Source organism: Fundulus heteroclitus, chromosome 15 (assembly GCF_011125445.2).
Source record: "Fundulus heteroclitus isolate FHET01 chromosome 15, MU-UCD_Fhet_4.1, whole genome shotgun sequence".
Lineage (NCBI taxonomy): Eukaryota > Metazoa > Chordata > Actinopteri > Cyprinodontiformes > Fundulidae > Fundulus > Fundulus heteroclitus.
In genome coordinates this window covers 1,589,521-1,614,126 of record NC_046375.1, presented here as the reverse complement: position 1 = coordinate 1,614,126, position 24,606 = coordinate 1,589,521, and the positions used below count along the sequence as shown (strand labels likewise).

Genomic DNA, 24,606 nt, shown 5'->3' with positions numbered 1-24,606 from the left:
GTAGCGCTTCCTTTTTACCTTCTTCTGTGTGTTTGTGTGCACTGCAAAGACGGAACTGGAAATAAGTAAAATTTACTTAAAATAAGTGTATTTGTCGTTGATTTGAGCAGGTAAAAAAGACTATTTGCCAATGGAATAAGATTTTTGCACTTAGAATAGGAACAACTCATCTCCATCATCTTATTTCAAGCGCAGGATGTCTAATTATCTTATTTTAGGGGTCAAAAAACTCAGTCCATTGGCAGATAATCTTATTTACCTGCCCAAATCAAGGATAAATACACTAACTTTAAGAACATTTTACTTATTTTAAGTTCCGTTTTTGCAGTGTGTGTGTGTACGGCTGGTAATCAGTTTGTGTAGTGTGCGTAGTATTTTGGCCCAAACGTCATCGCTGGGCCTCGCTGAGCTGAGATGAAGCCCAGATAAGCAGCAGGTTATGGAGTTCAGCTATTTGGTCCAAAGTTTGTAATAACCGGGGGCTGCTGAGCTCAAAGTGGGTTTGTAAACAGCAAAACAAAGAGTTGTAAAAAGGGTCGCCAGAGGGCTGAGGAGGGCGCAGGGCGCTCTTTATTTTTGCTTTTCTGTCATTTTATATGCAGAAAAATCAGGTAGTGTGCGTGTTATCATGAATTGAGCAGTTTCCATAGTTTTAACGATGCAGTCTGAGGAGCCTAGATGAAGGCAAATGGGAATTCTTTAATAAACCTGGAATATTTTTCTGACTACAGATGTCCCTACGTTTCTTGGCAGGTGGAATAAAACAACACGGGAGCGTATTTCTTATTTATTAAATGTAAACACGAGGTGTGAAGCACACTGGAGACAAACTGTTGGTAGTGGGAGCCTTCCTCCTCCTCCTCCTCCTGTGTCTGTGTGGAGACTGAGCAGCCATTTTAGCACTCGGCAGCGCTGCAGCCGCTCTGCCGCTCTCGCTGCTTTCTTCTGCAGGAGCTGCTTTAGGTGTTTGGGCTTTAAAGCTCCCAGGATGTCAGCAGACCCTCCTCACTTTCATTTAGGTCCAGGCCAGAACTTTATTGTGCAGGAGTTTTCATTTCTTTATATGATTTATAGTGATGAAGGTCATTGGCTGTTTTCAGTCATGCTTTTTGAAATTCTTTAAAAGATTGTTAAATAATTCTCTCCATTTCACCTATTTTATGGTCCCATCTTTCTGTATAAACATTTAAAAGAAGGTTTGTTCCCTCAAATTATTGTTGTTTCTGCACATTTCTGTAATATAAAAAAACAAACGGTGACGGACCGACATCGTTTATTATTTTTTTCTTACATAAACTGAAAAACAGAAGATAAACTGAATTTTTGCAACAAATTCAGCCATGTAAATAACAGTTTTAGCAAAAAGGCATTTTATTTCTTTAAAAAAAAACTTCCAGGAGACAATATTTTTATATAAATTTGACAAATTATCCAGTTTTCCCTAAGACGACGCCATAAATACACAGATAAAGCAAAGAATAAATGTTAGCTATTTATTTAGGTACCATGAATTTGAGGTTCTCTATATCAAAAAATAAGTTTGCCTTTGCAGCATAAAAATGTGATTAAGATAAATAGGTGTGACGGTGTCAATAATGACCAAAGCATCGCAGTTCCACTTTATATAGGCCACAGCTGATTGATTTAAATGTGAAACTTAAAAGCGTGATATATCCTTTATTATAGCTTTTGTCTGTAGTTATTCTGTTTGGATTTTGTAAATAGGTATTGCGTAATGTAAATGTAGCTTATGCATAGAGTTATTGTGTGCAGACAGTGTGGTTATTTACATTTGATGTTGTATTGATAATTTATTAAGATTATTATTATTATTATTATTATTATTATTATTATTATTAATATTAAGTCATTCATTTAGAGGATTTTTATTCCAGAGTTTTTGTATTTGCCGTTTAAGTGTTTAAATTGGATGGCATGTTATTTGTAAATGAAAAATGAGTAAAAACAATACTATTGGATTTCTTTTGTAAGTGTAAATTGATGATTTATCACACATCCTGCCCCCTTGTTTTAGCAGAAGAAAACGACGGGGCTGCAGATGTAAATGTCCGTGGGTGATGCAGACGTCACTGATGCAGTTTCCTTCTTTACTTTTACAACTTTACATGTTCTGTAAAGCTTCCGAGCTTCTTTGCAGCGTATAGCCAATGGAGACGAATAAACGTGCCCTAAAACCAGGAAACTGCTATTTATTTAGATTTTAGGTCGCTTTCCTTCCACTCAACTTTCTATGAATATGCTTGGATAGAGCGCTCTGAACAACCAGCGTCTTTAGCGATGACCGTTGGTGGTTTTTCGTCCATGGGGACGGTGTCAGTGCCTTGCTCCTGGACATCTGAACCACATTTGGTTCAGGTGCGTTGGACTCGGGACGCATCTAAAAGCTGCAGGACACCGGACCTCGAGGGCCAGAACTAAAGACCCTTGGTTTGAAATAAATGCGTGGATGTTTGAGATCGACGTAAAACGGACATTTAAGTTCTGGTCCGATACAAAACCTCCACGTCTAAATAGCTAACAGCTAACATGCTAGCTGTTATTAGCTCGCATGTTAGCCAAGTATTGCTTATTTTTGACTCTGTGTAATGAATCCTTTTGAAATAATGAACTTTTTATTGATCATTTGCACCTATATATGCTCCATTCATCTGATTTTTACTCCATATAAAAAGCGCCTTGCTGTCTACTGTTGTTTCTACAGACATATTTTTTTTTTTACGTTATTCAGTAATCTGAAAAAAGTGAAATATTTCAGTGTTTAACCTGCTGATCAGCAGTCAGGACGGATCAATACTCGCCGATTAGAGAGGCTGCATCACTGCTACGCTAAAGTATGTTAAGATAAAACTTGGTACGTACATGTAGATTATAATTATCCTCCATAAACCAGGATATAAACTTTTTTTTTTTTTTCATTGAAATAAACCTATGCATTTTTGCAAGTAAATAACATTGTTTTTCATTGATTTCTGACCACATTGCCTGACCTTAAACTTTGTCCTCGCCGGTTACTGTACACAAGCTTCACATATGCAGAACGCAAACAGTGGCTTGGCCTTTGCTCTTTATTTTCCTCCATGTTTTCAGAATATGTACTGCTCGAAAACAATTAAAGGGACACGTTGAAAATGCGTCAGACCTCACCAGGGGAGAAAAAAAAAATATCCATCCTGATATGGAATAGGTAAAATGTTAAGAACAAAAGAAGCCACATAATATGATGGAAGTCATAAACCCACAGAGGACTTAATCTGAGATCACAGAGAAAATGAAACTGATGCAGCAGGCTGGTCCGATTCATTAAAATGTCATTGCAGCAACTCTAAATGGTCCTCCATAATTTGTATGCTCATAAAGATCACCGTGATCAACAAGTTGCACTGTAAAAAGGGAACTAAAATTCTTGAAATGATGGTGATGATTTTTCCTTGATTTGAGCAGCTAAATAATGCCAATGGCATTATTGTTTTTACCATTAAACTCGGATGATTAGATATCCCACACTTGAAATAAGATGATGGAGATGAATTGTTCTTATTTTAAGTGCAAAAATCTTATTCCGTTGGCAAATAGTCTTATTCACCTGCTCAAATCCAGGTAAAATACACAAATTTCAAGAGAACTTTACTTACTTTTAGTTCCCTTTTGCAGTGTGTTAACAATTCCTGAAGAGACATAACTCTTGCTCCTTTGGTTGTTAATTTTATTACCACCAGAACAGCAGACACAGATTAACAACCCCCTCTACTGCTGATATGACTATATTGGTATGACAAACGTTTAACTGACTTGATATTAAACGTGTCCCTTCAGGTTATTATTTTTTTTTAGCAGTGTGTTGACAGATAAATGGAAATGTGTTACTGTGTCAAACATAGCGATCTGTCTCAATTAAAATCTCAATTGCTTCCCAGCAGTTGTGTAGTAGCTGCTCATAATTGTCCTCTTACATTTTTACATAAACTGCTGGATAAATAAAGTGTCTCGCTTCTCTACGTTTTTCTGTGGTGCACGTGGCGCACCTGTATGAAATGCTTCTGAATTCATGGCTTTATTGGCGGCTATTTTGTATTACAATAGAGTAAAGTTGACTGTAAATATGGAAGTCTATGTAAGTGGGATTATTTTAATACTTCGCTAAAATAAATACACATTTAAATGTTTTTCTTGATTATTTAAATACCAAAGAATCCTGGATTAAAGTTATATAGCCACATTATATGCTTAAAAAAAAGACCAAAAACAGTTTCATCATGATAAAATAATGTTATATAGACCAAGCCTCCATCCTGATGATGTTTTGATCCTTTTTGTGGATAAAAACAGCCCCTGCAACGGGCGCAATGCTGTGGCGCCATCTAGTGGCAGTATCGCAGAACTATCATGATACAGGTTTACTGATTAATAAATCAAAATTAAATAATGCCGGACCGAGCCTGACTCTCTGCAATAACTCGCAGTGAAGCGGCAGCTCGGCGTGATGAAGATCAACCGTTTTTAATGAAATAAAACGATTTACAGCAACTTTAAGAGCCTCCATATCAGAACATTCACTCAACTCTGCGTCACTTCTGAGCCTTGGCAGGTTTAGCGTCCGCCTCGGTGAACACCAACGTTCAGACTGTATTCCCAGCGACGTTCCAGGCTTTTCCCTGTTGGAATCATATTTTTATTTGCATTTTTTTCTCCACTGGATCTTGGACCATTTTGCATTGTTTCACTGGGAGATGCTAATAGCCGTTAGCCGCTTCCTTGTTTTAACCCCTGCTGCGCATACACAGTACAGACTTCCATTAAAAATAAATAAACACAAAAGGTTTTGTTTTCTAACAAACTGAGCAAAAACAAAGCATAAAACACCAAAGTAACAACTAATCCGCCAACAGGACGTGATGATCTTAAATAAAAACTTTGTATGCAACCAGAGTGAGCTACTGACATATAAATAAAAAAGTCCAATAAAGTGGCTATGCACCTTTTTTAAAATGTAAAAACCATAAAAACCAAAGCGTTCTTACAAGGATTCAGTTTCACCAACTCTCAGTGTGAAGCTTCTTGCTTGTTGACAAAATATGCAGCGTAAATGATCTTTCTGCAGTGCCTTCGTATCTGTTTCTTGTCCAGTATACAGATAAAACAAAGCGGCTGTTTGCTAAGGAGCGCTTTGGTTTGTGCAGCGCTGCAACCATTAGCCCGCTGTGTTTTTCCTTTACGTCTGGTCGATGCGCGATGTGGTTCTTTCCTCGACTCTGGAGCCCAGAGTCCGCGTCAGGCAGCGAGGCGCGCGCTCAAACGAAGATACTCGCTGACTGTCTGCAGTTTTAGAGACGGGATGCGGGACGATGCCCTCCTGCATTCTGATCGGTGGCCTACATTCTTGGCTGCAAAGAAGAAAAAAAACGTGCTTGGTTTAGTGAGATGACTGCAAAATTGTGGTGGAAATGGAGAGGGAGAAAAAAAAAAGTTAAAGGAGCAAATCACGTATACAGGAAGTAATTAGTAGTTCAAGAACAGTGGAAGAGGGTTTTGTTGCATGTTAAAACTTCTAATCTGATAATTTATTTATTTTGCAACCAGGATGTTTCAAACGATCTTTTCCCAGCCTGTCAACATGCATGGCTTGAATCTCTCCTTTCCACTCAGAGTTGACTTCAGCTCCAGCTTTGATTCTGTCCTCTTCTTCCCGCTGTTTTTGTGTCATCACATTGAGAGGTGCTGGATTTTTATTTTATTCTACCTCCAAGAAATGTTCTCTTTGATTTGCATTTGATTCGTATGGAAGCCCAACAGTGTAACGCCACGTAAAGACTAAAGATGGATTTTTATTTAAAAAAAAAAAGATATTTAGCAATCCTGAACTCAGCATTTATCAAATAGTTAATTTAATTTAGAGATCTGATAACGGCATTATACGCATGAGCTCTTCAGCACAAACATCCTTTTAGAAAATTTTTTTTAAAGTTAAAACACTAAAAGGGTGAATCTTTTTATTTTATTTTACCTTGTTCTCTTGGAGTTGCATTAGAATAGTATGGAAGCCCATTTATGCCACTCTGATTAACAAAAAAAGAGTTTTGTCATAATTATGACTTAGCTATCTAAGGAGATAGTATCTCATAGTTATGAGATACTATCTCTTTTTTTTTCATCAGAGTGGTGGAAATGGCCTTCCATAGTTTGGACTTGTATAAAAGGTTTATTGTGATTTGGAAAGAACCTGAGGGAGGGTCCCGTTCTAGCATGCTTAAATGAAATTAGCAACAGTTTAACGCCACGTAAAGAGTAAAGATGGATTTTTACAAAAAAGATATGTAGCAATCATGAAATCAGCATGTAACAAATGGTTAATTTAATTTAATAATTAAATAATACTAATAATGGGCTTTATATATATATATATATATATATATATATATATATATAATATATATATATATATATATATATATATATATATATATATAGTGTATCCATGTAAAGTGTATAGTGTATCCATGTAAAGATGGATTTTTACAACAAAGATAGGTAGCAATCCTGAAATCAGCATGTAACAAATGGTTAATTTAATTTAAAGGCCTAATAACAGTGTTATAAGGATGAGCAGTTCAGCACAAACTTACTGTAAATTAATTTAATGTAAATCACTAAAAGGGTGGATTTCTAAGATAAGTTATCTCAAATCTGTAGATTTCTGTTCTAAGGTGAAAGTATTGAGGAGTGGGGATGATTGTAGGCAGTGTGAACCATTGTCTTTTATCTTCTGAGAGAGATCTCTGTGTGAATGAAGGCACTGTTTAGATGTAGAAACAACAGCCAGACTGATCGCGTTTCACAAAGATCTCGTCAACCTAGTGAGGTCTAGACTGCCGTTTGGAGGGGAAACGAAGAAGTAATGAATTAAAATAGTTTCCGGTTCAGTTCACTGGCTTCAACCTCTAATTTTTTAATTTTTTTTTTAGTGGTTGAGAAATGCCATCGATCAGCAGTAGATAACCCACCTTTTACAAGTTTTAGGACATTTTGTGCAGTCTGGTGAAAACTGAAAGCCACATGTTGTTTGTTTGTTCGTGTAAACGGTGATCGTGATGCAGCGCATGCCTCAACAAATTCCACATGGCCGAACCCAAAAAACCAGATAAAGAAACTGTAACAAGATGGAAATAAACAGTTTGTTGATCTTGGCCCAGTTATGATGTTAAAACCGATTATATTGTGCTTCCCTAGTCTGAGCGAAACATGACAGAGGTTGCCTTCCCCAGCACGTGCCTGGGATAAGAGTCCACTGGACCTGAGTCCTCGCCTAAATCAATTATTGCCGTCATTGATCTATTCATTGTGATCTATTCACTGGAATGTGCATGACTAGATCTTATGATTATATTATGAATGGTGGTGTCATTTGCGCTGAATGCAGCTGCACAATGTTCACACTATACAGTTTTAACCAGTTTATCTCCTCGCATCTGCATAATAAAGACCTTTTTCCTCACGACAAGCACCAGCAGACAAGGCATAGAAATGTTAAAAAAAACATGGTGAAGGAGAGACGAGTTGCGTTTCCATTACGAATGTGCACAAAATCTTGTTGATTTTCATCTAACGTTGAAAAAAAAAAACAGAATTTTGCAATTGCTGTGTTTCCATTAAATAAGAAATGCAATTCAAATCACACATAAGTTTGTTCAAGTGCTAGCAAACTGCAAAAATATGGCAGCATCGGATGTAAACGGAGCAACATGTCACAATACCTCAGAAATCTGAAATTATCAAAATTACAGATGGCTCCAATAAAGTTTTTGATGGCCAGTGCTGATTTTTGGTTTTCTTTGAGGTCTGACCAGCTGATTCGGTCAGATTTCACTTTTCTCTTTAAAGACTTTTGCAAACTCTTCTGTATAACAAGTTCGGTGCAACAAACACTGACCATGAAAAGGAAAATGGGGTTCCTTCACAGGATTAGTAGTTTTGAATCCTACAAAAAGTAGAAATCTTAAGTATTATAAGATAGAGATGTATTATTGTACATATTGCTATAAGTGTTGATATTCTTTAAGGACGTATGTACTTTTGAATCTGTCATGCAGTTAATCTACTTTATTAAAATAACTAGTAGTCCTCTGTGAACAGTTTCTGTCTTTTGGGTAATTTTGCACCATATTTACTTAAGTGATCAAAAGCAGCAGCTAAAATCAAATCACTTTATTTATATAGTGGCAATTCACAACAGACGTTATCTCAAGACGCTTTAAAGAATCAATTCAATCAAATAATACAGAATGGTAAAACGTTTCCTATCTAAGAAAACCCAGCAGATTGCATCAAGTCATTGATTTGCAGCGTTCACTCCTCCAGAAAGAGCCCCGATTCAAAGCCACGTGTTCTTTTTCTGAGTTTAGACACACCCCTCAATGGGGGTGGTGTCCTCCCGTTGATATCTGCAGAATGCGTCGTTATCTGTTTTACAGCATGGGTTACTTTGACGGTGTCTTAAGCTGGCTAAGTGTCTGCACGCATCTACATCACCGGGAGAGCTTTTTCTATTAAGAACTCCACACAGCCTATATCTAATTAGACTAGCTTTAACTTTTAGCAAAGATTACACTATTTAAACAAAACATAACTAAACCTCCATCTATGGTTTCTTAATGTTTTTCTGCTCTGTGAGCTTCCATTTTGCGCCTACATTACCAGAGTTGTTATTAGTGTTCAATAGCTTTACAACAAAACAGAGAGGGAATTGTTTGTTTGATATATTTGTTAGCGGACTGAGCCTTCAGCTGATTAATTATTGTCTGCGTTGATTCGTATCATCATAAATGGAGCGTCATGTGATCTGACCAGCAGTACCCCGTTGCAGATACAACAGTTTTAATGAGCTTTTAAAGTTGCCCTTAAATTACAGTGTCGTAGCGTTAGCTTGTAGCATTAGCATTACTGCCTTAAGGCCCATTCATACCCTACGTTTGGCCTACACGTCCGTATTTCTGTCCGTACGTTCTATCCGTTGACTCCTTCATACCTCCGTCCGTTGAGGTGCGCAATAACCAATATTTCCTCTAGGTGGCAGTGCTGGGTGCCAATAATTCGTCATTGATCAAACATGGCGACGGTCCAAAACGTGATTTTGTTGCATTTGCTCCGTAAGTAAACTTACCTCGACACGACTCAACATATATGTGTGGGTAGCTGCGGACAAGCTCCGCGAGTCGTTCCTCGAATCCCGCCATTGTTTAAAGCCCAGAATTATAACCTTCTTTGTGATTTTGTTGACATTTTGTACTACAAACTCAATAGCACCCCCACCTTTTCCGGTAGTATTGCTCCGTATTGATCCGTTTCGTCCGTAATCGTAAGCTCCCAATTTTCGGGTCAAAATACGGACGAAATCGACGGTTAGAACGTATGAAACACTCCACTCGTATCCGTATCCGTCTTTTATGTGAGGTATGAATGGGCCTTTACTGGCTTTACTAAAGATGTTGGCAGAGTTTAAAACGTCCAGGATCAGATTGATGTTTTGGTCCGTAGAGCCGCTGGGTAGGGTTGGGTTCCTCTGATATTGTGACGTCGCTCCTAAAACAAGTGTAGTAATTAGCGTAAATGAGAAATTGGTCAGTTTATTTCGATGTTGAAGCAAATGAGTATGTTTGAAGAAGTTATACATTTAGCATCGATAATATCAAGGTGTCCATTTCAACAACCCAGGTTTAATAATCATGGGTGAACTGTCTGTATTTTCAGTATTTGCAGACCCAAACAGGTCAAGGAAAATGTGATCATTGCTCGACAACATTATTGCATTACTATGAAAAATAAAGACATGCACTAATGTGAGTTATATCTGGCTGTAATAGATGTGCTTAAAACCTGTTAAGTGGTGACCTGCATCATTGAAGTTGTTTAATTGCACTATGTGGCTCCTTTTCTCCAGTTAGCAGCCGTTGTTAGTAACAAAATTAATGGCTGCAGTGGGTAGACTGTGTAAACTTACTCGTGCCTCTGATTGTTGAATATCAGGCTGTGGAAGTCGAATAAATGTTTGGATCGCTCTGTTTCTGTCTGATTTTACTTGCATGTGTAACCCTCTTTTTTTGTTTTTTGTTCGTTTGACATTACGACAGATATATTCTGGCTCTCTGTGTTTATTCTAACAAGAGACAATTAAACAAGTTGGTGTGTAGCAGCTACAGCAGCTTCTGCCCCTACACATTAAATAAGATACAATAAATAACTCTAAACAAACTGCTGCAGAGTAATGGCTTCAAATGAACAGCTGACAAAAAACAGTTAACAGTTGCAACATTTTACCACGGCTGAAATGGAGATCATTAATTGCAATAACAGTTTAAAACATTAAAAAAATTAAACGTGAAACAACATGTCTAAAATATATGTTAAAAGATAATATTTGTAAAGAAAACAGAGCCGATCCTAATACATACGACAGTAACAGAAAAAGGGGGAAGAGCTGACTGTTACCGGTTGCTATGGTAACCACCAACTGACGAGAGTAGCGGAAAAAAACAAACTTGTGTGGCGATGAAAGTCAGGAAAAAGTTACTTTTTGACTGAATAGAATGAATTCAAAGAATAAATAAACCAGTTTTGACAAACTTTACATCTATATTAATGTTAAAATAAAACCCTTTTATTGATGTTGATGATCATTTTTAGACATTAGCATTGAAGTAAACCTAGCATTGAGCTAACTATTTTCAGTATGTTTAACTTAGGGCTGGACGATAATTCAATAACGATAAATATTCATCAATAGACGTATATTGATTATAGAAAAAAAGGGTCAATAACAAGTTCAATAAAATAACAGTTTTCCTTCCTTTTGCTTTCTAGCCATTTAGGTTAATATTACTGTCATCAATCCTCCCAACCAATCACAACGCAGACCCAGGAATGCTGAGTCACCAAGCTCCGCCCCCTTCAGAGAGTTCAGAGAGCACGCGTTCTTAGGGCTGGACGATATAGAAAAAAGCGTATCGATAAAATAGAAATCATATTGATCGATATCGATAATTATCAACAAATTGAATACATATATTTTAAGTGCAGCCCTGACCATTTTTTGCTGTTGCTTAGTGACCTATTTTTAGATACAGAACACACAAACACTGAATTCAAACAGAACCTTTCATTGAACCAACTTTTTACCAAAACTGCAAGTTTTAAAAAAAAAGTCAAACAAACACCTGCTCTCTGAACTCTTTGAAGGGGGCGGAGCTTGATGACAGTGCGTTCCTGGGTCTGCGTTGTGATTGGTTGGGAGGATTAATGTAATATTAACCTACATGGCTAGAATACAAAAGGAAGGAAAACTGTTCTTCTATTGAACTTTTATTGACCCTGTTTTTCTATCATCGATATATATATATTGTTATTGAATTATCGTCCAGCCCTACGCGTTCTTTTTTTTTTTTTCCTTTTTTAAAAACTTGAATTCTGAATTTGAATTCTGTGTTTGCGAGTTCTGTATGTAAAAATATGTCTCCAAGCAACAGCATAAAATAGTCAGGGCTACACTTAAAATATGTGTTTTTGAATGTGTTGATAATATCGATCATATTATTCCTATTTTATCAATATGCTTTTTTTTTTCTATATCGTCCAGCCCTATGTTTAACTGTGATTAAAGAGGTATAGAAAAGACTTCTTGAAGTTTACTGTTTGGGGAATTCGTCCCAGGTTTTCACGCCGTGTTTTCTCTGTTCTCCTGTTCTAGCCAGAGGCCAGCTGGCTTCTCCCTGCACCTGGGATGGTGCCATGTGACCGTACGGCTGCAGAGCCGTGACCTCACCATCTTGACTCTAAGCTGCTCGCCCACCAGCGACCCCGCCCGCAGCGTCCCCTCCATCCCTTTCGACTGTGGCCAGAGTCCAGGAGAAGGCCCCCAAAGCCGCCACATGACTCATTCACTGGAGCCCAAGACCAAGTAAGTGCTTTATCTCTTAACTTTTCCCCTCTTCTCTGTTGATCCTGAAATGCAGCGCTGTGCAGAAGTTTGCTTCTCCTGAAGGTCTTTAACGGTTTGTCTTTAGACTTGGGCTACTGTTAAATAATTGCTATAGTGGTGTTTCTATTGTAGACTTCTGTAGTAATGAAAAGACCGTAACTATATTTTGCCATATTTAATTAAAAAGACAGAGGGATGTTTACAGCTGCAGTACTAGTCTCTCATAAGCAATCTGTTGATCATCTTCTGGATTGATCGAGACCCATTAAACAAAGTTTGGCTGTTGTTGGCTTGTTTGCCTTAAGGTTATTGTGAAGTTCTCATTGAGCCACAATTGTTCCTACTAGATTATATCAGCTTGCCTGACGTCCAGTGGTTGTGTGAAGCAAAGTGATGAACTAAACTTACTAATGATGTTTTTTGGCAGGTAAATTCCACTATACAAGACAAATATGATTTATTTTGTTTGAACAACACAACCATTTTGCTTTTTTCTGCTTTTTGTGTGGTTTCAGTTTAATCATAATGCTTTTTTGTATATATTTTTTTCTTATTTAGAAAACACAGTTCATTGATTTTTGTTGTTTTTTTGGTGCAAAAAGCCCACAAAAAATAAATAAAACTGGATCTGGGTGATTTTCAGGGTAAATAGTGCGTCCTTTTTTCTATTATTTATTTTTAGATGTGCCCACTACTGCTGTGCTTGTTAAAGTGACGGCTGCATTTCACAGTTGTTTTGTTGGTAGGCAAGTATTTGCTAAGTAGGTCTAACCTGGTCATATTTCCATGCAATATGCAGCAGAGAAGCGCCATAATGTTGACAGGGTAACGTAAAGGCGGGGGGTTTGACTCTTCTGCGTGTTTACGTGCTGTGATGGTGGGACTTATGTTGTGTCTGTGCAGCAGTGTGTTGCCTGAGATTTGTTCTCACCGACGGTAAACATCCTGGTTCTGGCTGTACACAGATGGTTGGAAACAATGGACTAGAACTGAACGGTTGAGAAACAGGAGCTGTTTATGCTATTGATGCAGATCTTGACCTCATGGCTTTCATCAATAACCCAAAGTTACTTTTATAAGAACAAATTCCTTTAAATTAACTAAATATCAGCTCATTATGAACTGCTGTTCATAAATTCAAGCTCCATGCATAAAGACCCTGGGCTGGGACTTGAACCGAGGACCTTCTTGCTGAAAGGCAACCAACAATGCAATATTTAATTATGATAAAATATATATTTCTACTATTTCCATTGTATTAACTCCTGTAAAGGCTTTCAAATTGGACAAATAATAAAATAAATATTAGAGATATCTTTTAAACTTAGACATTTTTAACTGTTTTAAAGCCAAAATAAAACCCTGCAAATGCTGTTTTTTTCCTTCACTATATATGGTTGAACTTGAATTATCACTAGTAATATTATATAGAGTAAAACTGTATTTTTTTAATGTGCTTTTGAGGGGCGCTGCCATCTTGGCATCCTCACCGTCTCAAATCACGGGAGAATATTTGTAATTGTGAAGACATTAATTTAAAATGAATAAACTAAAGTCGCTGGGTTGTTGTTGTTACCATGTTTCACGTTAAATGTGCTTTGCTGCGAATAAAACCAGACCCTGCAGATCTGGGGACAAAAGCTGTAAGTTGGCAGCGGGTTTAAAACTCTGATAACCCTTTAACAACTCTGATGAAATACGTTTAGTGAGTGCAAAAGAGACGGGAAAGCTTATTTAGCAGAAAAATAAGCCTAACATTTTAGCCTTATTTCTGCTAAATCAATAGAAATTGACTCAACGGGAGTAGAAAGGCTTCCTGTTTGTCATGTCAGTAAATTGTTGTGCATTTCCTTTGGTGAAATGCAAAGCAAGAGTAAGTGAATTAATTTTCTCCTACATAAATAAGGTTTTTTGTGCCGTCGTTCCCTGAGAACCGATAATTAGTCATTTAACTACGTCTTTCAGGCGTAAAATCCACCTGATTGAAGAGTGAGTGAAGCCTTATGCTCTGCCTCATGTGAAAGCCACGTGCCGCTGCTCACAGCTAACACTCACTGCAGCAAACCTGCACATCAACAACAGACAGACGAAACAAGCTGCTGCTGATTTCACCTGTCCACGCCACGGACGGTCAGCTTCTGGCGGCGTGATGGACGGAGGAGTCAGAGGTCTGAGCGCGGCTGTTTACTCTCCGCTTTATGCCTCTAACGTTGAAGAGGGTGGGCCTTAGCAACAGTGACTGAGCAGCTTCTCCGGAGGCCGTACCATCTCGCTCCGGCAGAGAGGGGGGCTCACGTTTTACACAAGAGCTAGGTACTAACCTTGATTATTACAAACATAATATCATTTATTGAAATGTCACTCAAAAGTCTTCAATTAAATTGCAGAACTAACCCCCACAGCTTATGCAATTTGTCTGTTTTCTACAATTTGCTGTTTGTCTTTATGTTTAAAACTGGTAAAAGTCATTAAATACACGAATTAGGAAGTGAAGACGCTATCTGGAGGCTGCCAGGCTCTTTATGGGATAGAGATGGACGCCCTAACATCACCGGATCAATCTTTTCCTCACGCCTCACACGATGATGCGCCAAACTGGGACGATTTCTAACAGCAATAAATTTCCAGTGGCATTTCTTCCCTCCTTTTGCCTCCCTCTCCTCCCACGATTTCTCTGGTAATCCTCCATCCCTCGCTGCCCACTCTCCACCTGGTGGTCTCTCCCTCGCTCCTCGTGCAGTCCATGCGTTTGCACGCTTCTCAGTGCCTTCCCCCCGTGATGGCAGCTCGCGGGATGGGAGAACGACGGAGGGAAAAGCCTTGAGGGAGAAGACCCTGAGGGGGAGACGACGGGCTGGCGTTTGTAATGGGGAGGCTGTGGATTTTATATCTCAGGATGCTCTGCTGCTGGCGCTGCCGTTTCTTCTTCTTCTTCTTCCTCTGACGGCTCAATCCTCCTCCGTACGTCACCTACAGAGAGGTCAGAAGCTGCAGGAAGCTGACCTCCTCTACAGGTGCGTGTTTGTTGGGTGATTTAGAGCGGCAGATGTTTTGCACACTGCAAAAACAGATTTAAGAATAAGTAAAATGTTCTTAAAATTTGTGTTTTTTGTCCTAGATTTGAGCAGGTAAATAAGATTATCTGCCAATGGAATGAGTATCTTGACCCCTAAAATAAGATAATTAGATATATTGCTCTTGAAAAAAGATGACGGAGATGAATTGTTCCTATTTTAAGTGCAAAAGTCTTATTCTATTGGCAGGACCTGCTCAAATCAAGGAAAAATACACAAATTTTAAGAACATTTTTCTTATTTTTAGTTCTGTTTTTGCAGTGCATCTGTGTGTTTTTTCCGCGAAGGCTGAAATGTTGAATGGACTCACCCCGCGACTGTAACTAACGGTGGTCACTCCGGTCACATGGCTTGAAAGTTCAAACCCGGAAAAGCCCCGCTGCGTTGAGGGGCGTTTTTAAATGTTAGTCCAGTTCGTCAGGGAAGAAAAAACGGATTCCTTGTTTTGCTTTTGGAAAGCAGGAACGTTTGTTGCATGTAGTGTTTTACACTGGCAACATATCTAAAGCCAGAATGCAGTGAGCTGAGTCTAGGCCAGCCTGTTGAATTAAAATGATCTTTACTATTGTGGCAGTCCTCCGGCTGCAGCAGCAACTCGGTTTTTTCTGTTTCTGCTCAACCAAGTTGTTGCCGATGGGGTTATTTTTTAGATTTGCTGCTCTAATAAACACGTCAACAATGTAGCCATTATGACCGGGTCTTTGAGACGTCGACGTCTTGTAGAATAGCGAAGGTTCATGGGTCTAATGGTACACATGTTTGCATCGAACAAGTCTGCTGCTTTCAGCGAGGTGAAGAAAACTCTAGTCACTGGCTTTTATTACTCTAGTAGAGAAGAGGACGCACACTTGCTTTTTTTGTTGGTTTTATTAGAATTTCCAACAGAAAATAGAAGGTGTTGAATATAGTATCTAAAGGTCTTCCACACCAAAGGAGTGCAATTATCTGCAGTGTTAAAAATTATCTGCAAATGTCTTCCTGCACAACCTCAAAAAGTCTAATTAAGGACAAAAACTTAAGACTTTATTTCTTATTCCTTTAGATAAAAAGATAAAAGGTACTTTATGGAAAATAAAGACTACTTAACAAGGATTTTCCAAAATGAAAATAAATGTTTTTATTTCGCGTACAACCTTCTGAACACAAACTAGTTAAACAACAACAAAAAAAGGGCCCTTTTCACTGTATCTTATAACTCTTCCAATGGGAAATTTGCAGGAACCCGAGGAAAGCAGCTGAGAGAGATTGGTGCAAGTGTAAAAAGTCATAAGCCTAGTTATGATCTACAGCACAGGTGTCAAACTCAAGGCCCGCGGGCCAAATCCGGCCCGTCAAGGTAGATTATCCGGCCCTCAAGAGCCAAAAAAAAGGCATATCATGTCATAAAGTAGAGGCATATATCCTTTTAAAGTGTATAAAGTGGCTAAAACGGTGCCTCCTGTAAGTGTAACTCACCCCAATATCAACTTTTTTTTGCAGATAAACTGTATAAACTGGGCCTAAGGTTGCTAATTTCATGTTACTGTGCATGTTTTATACTTCTATGTGAACTGGAATGAAATTATGAAATGAAAAGTATCGTCTATACACATGCAACCTGCCCTTTTAATGACTTCATGACGCCAAAGTGGCCCCATATAGAAATGAGTTTTACACCCCTGATCTACAGTATAAATATAACACAGTGCATTTAATAACGACTAGCAGACCTCAATAAGTCTCACCCAGTGTATAAATATGTTAGTAGTCTGTCCTTTAAACACTTGTGTCACTGTTTAGTTTAATAATATTGGAAGTGAACCAGGATTTTGTCTCGGACAGGCAGGAGGTAAGGGAAGAGGGTCAGAGTAAAGAACTTGGCTCACATTAAAGATAGAGCTGGCTGTAATCCACATAACAGTGAAAATAGATGTTGAATTTCTGGAAAATTCTGCTGATAGGAAGAATGTAAATAACAAAAAGTATGGCTCCCAGGACAGAGCCTTGGGGCATGCCGATTGTGACCGGCATGGATGGGAACTGAAAGACTTAAGTTGAACGAGCTGAGACACCAGCTGAATGTTTTTTGTTCTCAACGTTTATGTTAGAAACAGAAGAACTGGGCAACCGTAAGCATTTTAGCGAGTTTACCTCTACTTTACTAAATGTAACCAATACTGTTTACGGGACTGCCCCATATACACCAAATAATAAAATCTCAGAACTACTCAGTGTTTGGACCTTTGGATCACGTCACTGGACTTACATGATTAGAGGATGGTTCTATGGAGGTCGATTGTTATTTGTTTATGTTGTACACCAGGGGTGTCAAACATACGAGCAGTAGTGCTTTTGCCATAGTGCTCCGCTTGATTTATGAATGTGAATAGTTTTATTATGATTCATGCGGGGAATATCTCAAATGATATGGACACTACAATGGGAAAGTAGGAGAGGAAAGGAAGAACAAGAAGAAAAAAACAAAAGGTGAAAGAAAGAGGAGATAAAAGGAAGAGAATGATAAAACAATTATTGAAAAAAAAACATGTACTTCGTTTAATTGAAAATATGCAGTTCCTATATTGTCCACGAGGGGCGCTGTGTTTTAATTAGCAGATTAAGCTTCAGGTGTGGAAAAATTTTAATCATTTCTTAATTTTTATCTGTTTGATATATTTTGTCATGCAGGACAGTGTTTTTAAGTTCCAAAAAATGTGAATAAATGTTTTTCAACATTGTACAATCACTGTGATCAGTTCTTATGCATAATGCACAAATAAATGTTTAACTGAGTAAAAGTATTGTTGAAATTGCACATACTTTTCTTAAAAACGCTGAGGTTATTCATAATATATTGTGTAGAAGTAAAATCAATTTAATATTAAAATCAACAACAAGTCCACATTTATTAGTTCTATTTAATCTTGCAATGAGTTTACTCGTGTGGCCCTCTTGAGATCAGATTAAGCTGAATGCGGCCCCTAAACCAAAATGAGTTTGACACCCCTGTTGTCCACCTTCAGACCGAGCATGTGTACATCCCAGTACTTCTCAAATAGTGGGGTGTGATGCCAAGGGGAACGTGTTTTTTACTTTCTATATCTTTGCCATACTAGCATAAAGTGTAATTGCACATCCACTACAGTAGGTGGCAATGCGGCGCTCTCATTGTCAGAGTGTGCGCAGGGAATATTCACTCTATGGTGTTTAGTGTATTTTTATTTTATTTTGTTTAACATGGATGAAAATGAGAGTCCCCCAAAACTTAGGACCAGGAAATATGATGTAGTGCATGTAATGATTGGCTTCACTGTGACTGCGGTGGGAAACCAGGAAAGTCCGCTAACAATCTTTAAGAACTGCTGGTTGAGAATCTCAGACAAACGTTTTGCCTTACAATTTAAAAAACAAAAACAAAGAATTTATTGCTTATGTACGTTGTGATATGACAAACTCCCTGTGTGAAGATCAACTTTTTTGTAAATATTTCAGTATGAACATATTTTCAAGCATGAAGTCAGAGGAATTTAGTTTATTTTTGTAATTTTACAAATTGCAAACACTGATACTCTAAATTTCTCTTTTAGATACTAAAAAACTATGTTAATAAAGTTATTCTTTGTTGTAAGAATTTCCATATTTTTTTCTTTTTTCGTTTTCTTTCAATTGTAATATGCAGAGATGTAGCCTACTTGCATTATAAGCATACCTAACACAATTCTTATAAGTCTTATGAGAATCTTATGGACAAATCGTACTATTTACAGTCGTAGCGGACAGGGAGGGATGGTTTGGGACGTGACAGAAAATAACTGAGAAGCACTGATATATCCCAAAGTAGGCGTGATGGATAAATTACGACACACGGAGCATTTTGCTGTGGTCAGATCTACACAAGCGTACTACAGTAGTAGTACGCTTGTGCATTGGGAAACAACATTGGGAAACAATTGGGAAACAACTGTTGTAGTCGGACACTTCAACAACCAATTTTCTACCAGTGTTTGTCTGGTGGGACACCGCCTTTGTTTATCGACCTATTTACGCCTGTGTACGCTGCACATGTGGGCTGCTGTATTCACACACCACCGGATCACCATGCGATAAATGAATATTGATCCTTTCTTTAATGTATGTGTCGGGCTTTGTGGAAAAGGTTACAATGTTTACCTTTACCTTGTTTATTATCCTGACATCATGACTGACTGAGTGTACGTTATTAATGACAAATGCAAGACAATGCTTTAGTTAACCACAAACCAATAAGCTATTGAGCGTATTTAACTGTAAAGCGTCTAATACCACGCTATTACACCTGTTGTTTTTGACAGCATCTGCATGTTCTACAGAAACCTCCTGAGTGCAGCTTTAGATTAGAGATGCACAATTTATTATCAGTTTTTAATCACAATATCAGTTCGTGTGAGAGTCTTTTTGGCTCCTCCTTTATTCAGGGGCCGCCAGAAGTGACAATTTTAACAGTTCTTTGATGAAAAGAAGAAATGTGAGCTCTGAAACTATCAAAGTCCTGCATGCCAATGCAGAAGCTTAAAAAGTAGCATCTTAATTTAGCTTTAAGTGTTTACATCTAGCTACCAGTAATAAATACTAGCAGATTACATTATTACATTGATTTTGGAGAAATCTCCTCTAACGCCTGAAACATTTCTAAAGTCAACACAAGTTTGGTCCAGTATAAAGCCTCCCACACACAAAGCTAATATCCGTGTCATGCGCTGAGGCTTCTAATGTTCCCACTTTTGTGGACGGATCGTTTTAAGCTCTGAACTGAGGAGGAAATGTGATAATTTGAGGTAAAAATAAATTAATTAACGTCACGTCAGGAAGAGTTATTTTCCTATAGGCGGCTTGGTCTCCTGTCATGCTTAATTCCTGTGTAACAGTGATGGTGTCTTATTCTCTCCCCATGGATTTAGAGAGCTGATCAAATGTTTTAGATTTATATAAAGTGATTTTATAAATATTCACACTTAAGATCGTGTTTTGAATTTAAACTAATTCCTACCTTTGTTAATTTTCTGTGCGTTGAAGCTTTTGTGGCTGTATTTTCTTTTAAACTCTGATGGGTTCTGATGATAAACATGGAGCTACATGTTTATTAGAACCTCTGCACGAATATTAAGGCTAATTTGGGATGGCAGCAAAAGCTTTTTAATTTCTAAAACAACTTTGCTTCAATAGATCCTTCAGAAACCTTGTTAACTTGTTATTTTGGAATTTTTATTGCCATGCCAACACCGTCTGATGATATGCTGTGGAAATGTTGCTGCTCAGATATTTTTTTTCAGATGAGGAAGACAACAAACGTACCGAGGAGGCTTGTTTGTCAGTTGTGTCTGTTGCGGATATGTTGTAGCCCTGAACCTGTAAAACGTGGAAACATTATGGATTTTGACGCTTTTCGCAGAATTTCTGGAAAACTTTGGAATAAGAGAGAAAAATATTTGCATCCAGACTTTACCACTCAGGTGATCAGGTTGTCCTCATTCAGGGAGAGTCAGCAGTGGGATGGAAGAATGGAAATACTTACATTTCAAAGTAAAAGCTTGCAAATTAAACCAGATAAAACACAAACATGCAACTACTACGTAAGTTTAACCCTGTGGCTTTAAAGACTGATCACTGTGGAGATGTCCGTCATAAATGCAAAGATTATTTCTGAATTAATGCTTCCAAAATGGGCTAAGGAGGACTGAGAGCTCAGGAAAGGTTTTGATAAGAAGGTTGTGTAGAAACACTGCTAACATAAACTTCATTTTAATTATAATCCAGCTGTTTGTTCGTCCCAGTGAGGCTTTAGATTAGAAACACATTGGACACTTTAACACCAAAACAGGCTAAAAAAAAACAACAACACCAAAGACATTTGCTCTGTGAATCTGGTAATGCATTATATTGTGAAAGTGTAGCTTCTCCTGCAGAGATGAAGATGACAAATGAGGAGAAACTGGGCGACATCTCCATTTAGTGTGTGATTCCTGTTGGCGGTCTTCCCCGCACTAATTGGCCGCGCAGAATAACAAATTTAATTAATCATTTCTCCCTCTTCCTTTGAGTGAGCGCCCAGATCGAGCGTGACACTTGTGGTGACAGGTTATATAAGGACGTGTTTACTTTTTCCTCCACCAGCCAATCAGAAGGCACGCTTCCACTTTAGGAATCTCTCGGTTGAAGAGTTCCCGCCTTTTTGCCTCAGCAAACGTGAAACATGGCACCGTGAAGCCGTATAAAAGGAGTCTAAACTTTTGCTGTTTTCTCTTTGTGTGTTTGTTTAATCAATGAGGATCTGCAGCAGTTGTACTGTGTCTAAAAATGTTTGTTAGCGGAGAACTTGAAGCCAAATAAATTAAGGCGTCACCTAAAGACATTACAACCCAATAACGCTGATAAGACGCTTGGGTTTTTCAGCGATAATGTGCTGAATATAGCCAACATTCATCCCACTTTGTGAATAGTACTTCAGTAAACCAGCGAGCAGTGTTGGCATCATATAAGGTGGCGTAACAAAAAAAACAAAAGAAAACACAGTAGCAGAGGAGTTGATACTGACTGCAGCGTTAAACTTGGTTTCTGTATTTCTGGATGATACCAGTGGCCCAAAGATAAAAACTCTCCCTCTGTCCAATGACATTGCTAACAATCTTCAAGAACAGCTGGTTGAGAATCTCAAAGACAATTTGAAAAAGCAGCTGACAGCAACAAAGAATCTCTTAGCTGACGACTTAGCTTCCCTTTTCCATGGTGGCTTCCCTTTTTCCCGCCTTTTGCTCAGGCAAAAGGCGGGAAAAAGGAAAGCCACCATGGAAGAATCATTGGTTGTCATTTTATTGAGAAAAATCCTTTAATATTTTTGAATGGTGACTTTTTCACGCAGTCCCACTCACTAACGCAGCTTTTATGGGAAAAGTGGATTAAAAACACCTTAATACAACTTTTTCTTGACCTGAGCGGTAACTTTATTCTGCAAAGATAAACCCTCAGCTTGTTAACTTTTTTTTGCATTTCATTGAAGCTTACTTTGTGTGTTGTCTCATTAAAGTGCATGCATATATTTTTGTTATTTTTTTGACATGTTGATTACAGATTTCACTGCTACATCTTTCCCAGTTGTATAATTACCCTGTTGTGTCAAACACAGCAGTTCTGTGCTGTATAAATAAGGTTGAACACGCCATCAGCTTCATATCAGGATTGCCTTGCCGTTAGCAGAGCGAATGGATGGACTCCATATTGTGATTTATGTCGTTTGTAATCTTAGATGGTGTATAATTAGCTCCATCTTGTAAACCTTCCTCACCTCCTTGACCCACATTTGATCAACTTTGAAGGTTGGCTTTATGTAAGATTGTGTTGTACGACTTTATTGCTTAATTGCAGCTATTGGTGGTATTTGTTGAGGAACATGTTTGTCTCGTCATTAAGAGAGTCAGTATTGCTTCTCTTGGATGTATAGGGGGGATTTAGTGGAGAGTGTGGGTGCATACGTACTGGAAACATACTTAATTAAAGCATGTTTGAAATAGGATTAAATGTATTTTACATTACACCTTCTAGCATTTGGCTTTTTTTTTTACTCAAGCCTTATAATTTTTTGAATATTAACTTCTGTCTCTGTCATTTCTCCTCCCTTTAGGCCAGTCTAAGCTGAAAATGAGCGCCGTAGGGGAAGCCCCCCTGGACCCTGCCACCACGCCGGAGTCACGCAAGCGGAAGGGCTCGCCATGCGACACATCGGGGCAAAGGTAAACATCCGGCGCTGCCAAACATTACGTCAGTGGAGCTGGAGATGGTGTAGACGGCAAACCTCACGGCGGTGCTCGAAAACACGAACCTCACCACAGGAAAACAACAGATCTTCACGCTGTAGCCTGTAGTCAGTCAGCTGACTTTGCCGACTGATGTAAGGAGCCTGAAGTTGCTCGGTGGGTTTCCACGTAGCCTTCAGGAAATTTAAAACGGGCCGAGATGCTGAGGAGAAGGCTGCTGGGAAATCATGGTTGCTCTTTTGATTGACTGTCATAAGCAGACGTGCACATCTGTTGCTCAATAATATCTAAAAAAAAAAAAGGATGGTGAACCTCCTTAGGTGGTCTACACATATTTGTCTTTAATTGAAAAGTTTCACTTTCTGGTTGTTTAGAGGCTATAAACAATATAGTTGCTCATTCCTCCGTCCGTATGTTTAGTTATTTAAAAACACATCCTGTTGTTCATACATCCATATGTACTTGGATCCGTTCCTCCATCTATTTGTCGTTTAACCCGTTCATTCATCCATCAGTCTGTCTGTCGCTCCGTTTCTCATTTCCGTATTTGAAACCTGGCCTCAGTAGAAATATCTGGCAAAACTTTATGGTGAATTTCTATTTCAAAGACAAGAACGCTTTAAGTTTCTGCCTAGATTCCGACATAGAAACGTGTCGTTCCCCTTTTTTAAATGTAAAGTTAAACTAATCTAGGGTTACACTGCAAAAACAGAACTAAAAGTAAGTGAAATTTTCTTGAAATCATTGTATTTTTCCTTGATTAGAGCAGGTAAATAAGACTATTTGCCAATGGAATAAGATTTTTGCACTTAAAATAGGAACAATTCATCTCCATCGTCTTATTTCAAGTGCAGGATGTCTAATTATCTTATTTTAGAGATGAATTGTTCCTGTTTTAGGTGCAAAAATCTCATTCTATTGACAAATAGTCTATATCTACCTGCTCTAATCAAGGAAAAATACACTAATTTCAGGACAATTTTACTTATTTTTAGTTCCCTTTTAGCAGCGTAGAAAAGGGACGGGTGGATCAGAAAAGCCTGCCTCCTTCCTCGCTCGTCAGATTTGGAGAAATCCACATTTATATACAAACATGTTTAGACTCCCTTTACATCCGTTTACTTTAGTGAGAGTTTTACTGAAAAAGCTGTGAGCCATACACATCTTGTCAGGACAAAACGTGAGATCAAATCACAGCGCAGCAGTTGTCTTTCAACATAAATTGCAATTAAACTAATTATGAAGTAATTAGTTTATCATGTCTAGCTTCATGGCTGCTGTAGTGATGCTAAACATTTCCACTTTACCAAGGAAGGCTCTATACCTGTAAATCCTCCCTTGACGCCCAGCTCTCGTTGATTTATTTTATTGCTGGGATAACAAGGACAGAGAAAGAGAGACAAAGAGAACATAAAGACAATAAAATAGCAGAACTTGACAACCAGCTGCTATGAGGCAGAGAACACCTGCAAAGAGACTAAACTACTCCAGGATGTTGTCCTCCTGAAGGAAGCCTCTGAAACGCTGAGATGGGAGCGTAAACATGGCGGTCTGGGTGAAAGCCTGATCATCTCTGAGCCGCTCCTGGTTGTTTATACTGGTGGAGTAGAAACGCCACATTATTATTAACGAGGTTCATCAATTTTACATGATTACACGTGAAAACAGAGTAGAAGAGACAGGAGGAGACGTTTTTTTTTATTCTTCCCTCCCCCAGATGAGGTAAATACGGAAGAGGATTAGGGCCGCTCAAAAAAAAAAAAAAGTCTACTAAATTCTG

At 38.3% G+C, this 24,606-nt stretch overlaps 1 protein-coding gene across 4 annotated transcripts in view; it reads left to right on the top strand.

The window, feature by feature from the left end:
* Positions 1 to 24,606, top strand: part of ncoa1 (nuclear receptor coactivator 1) — a 70,364-nt gene that overhangs the window by 9,139 nt on the left and 36,619 nt on the right. For all 4 annotated transcript variants that reach the window (XM_036147194.1, XM_036147193.1, XM_036147192.1 and 1 more), the window contains exons 2-3: positions 11,756 to 11,965; positions 22,694 to 22,802. In XM_036147194.1, the coding sequence (XP_036003087.1) occupies positions 22,711 to 22,802 (92 nt within the window). In that variant the 5' untranslated portion in view covers positions 11,756 to 11,965; positions 22,694 to 22,710. The remainder of the gene's footprint in view (positions 1 to 11,755; positions 11,966 to 22,693; positions 22,803 to 24,606) is intronic.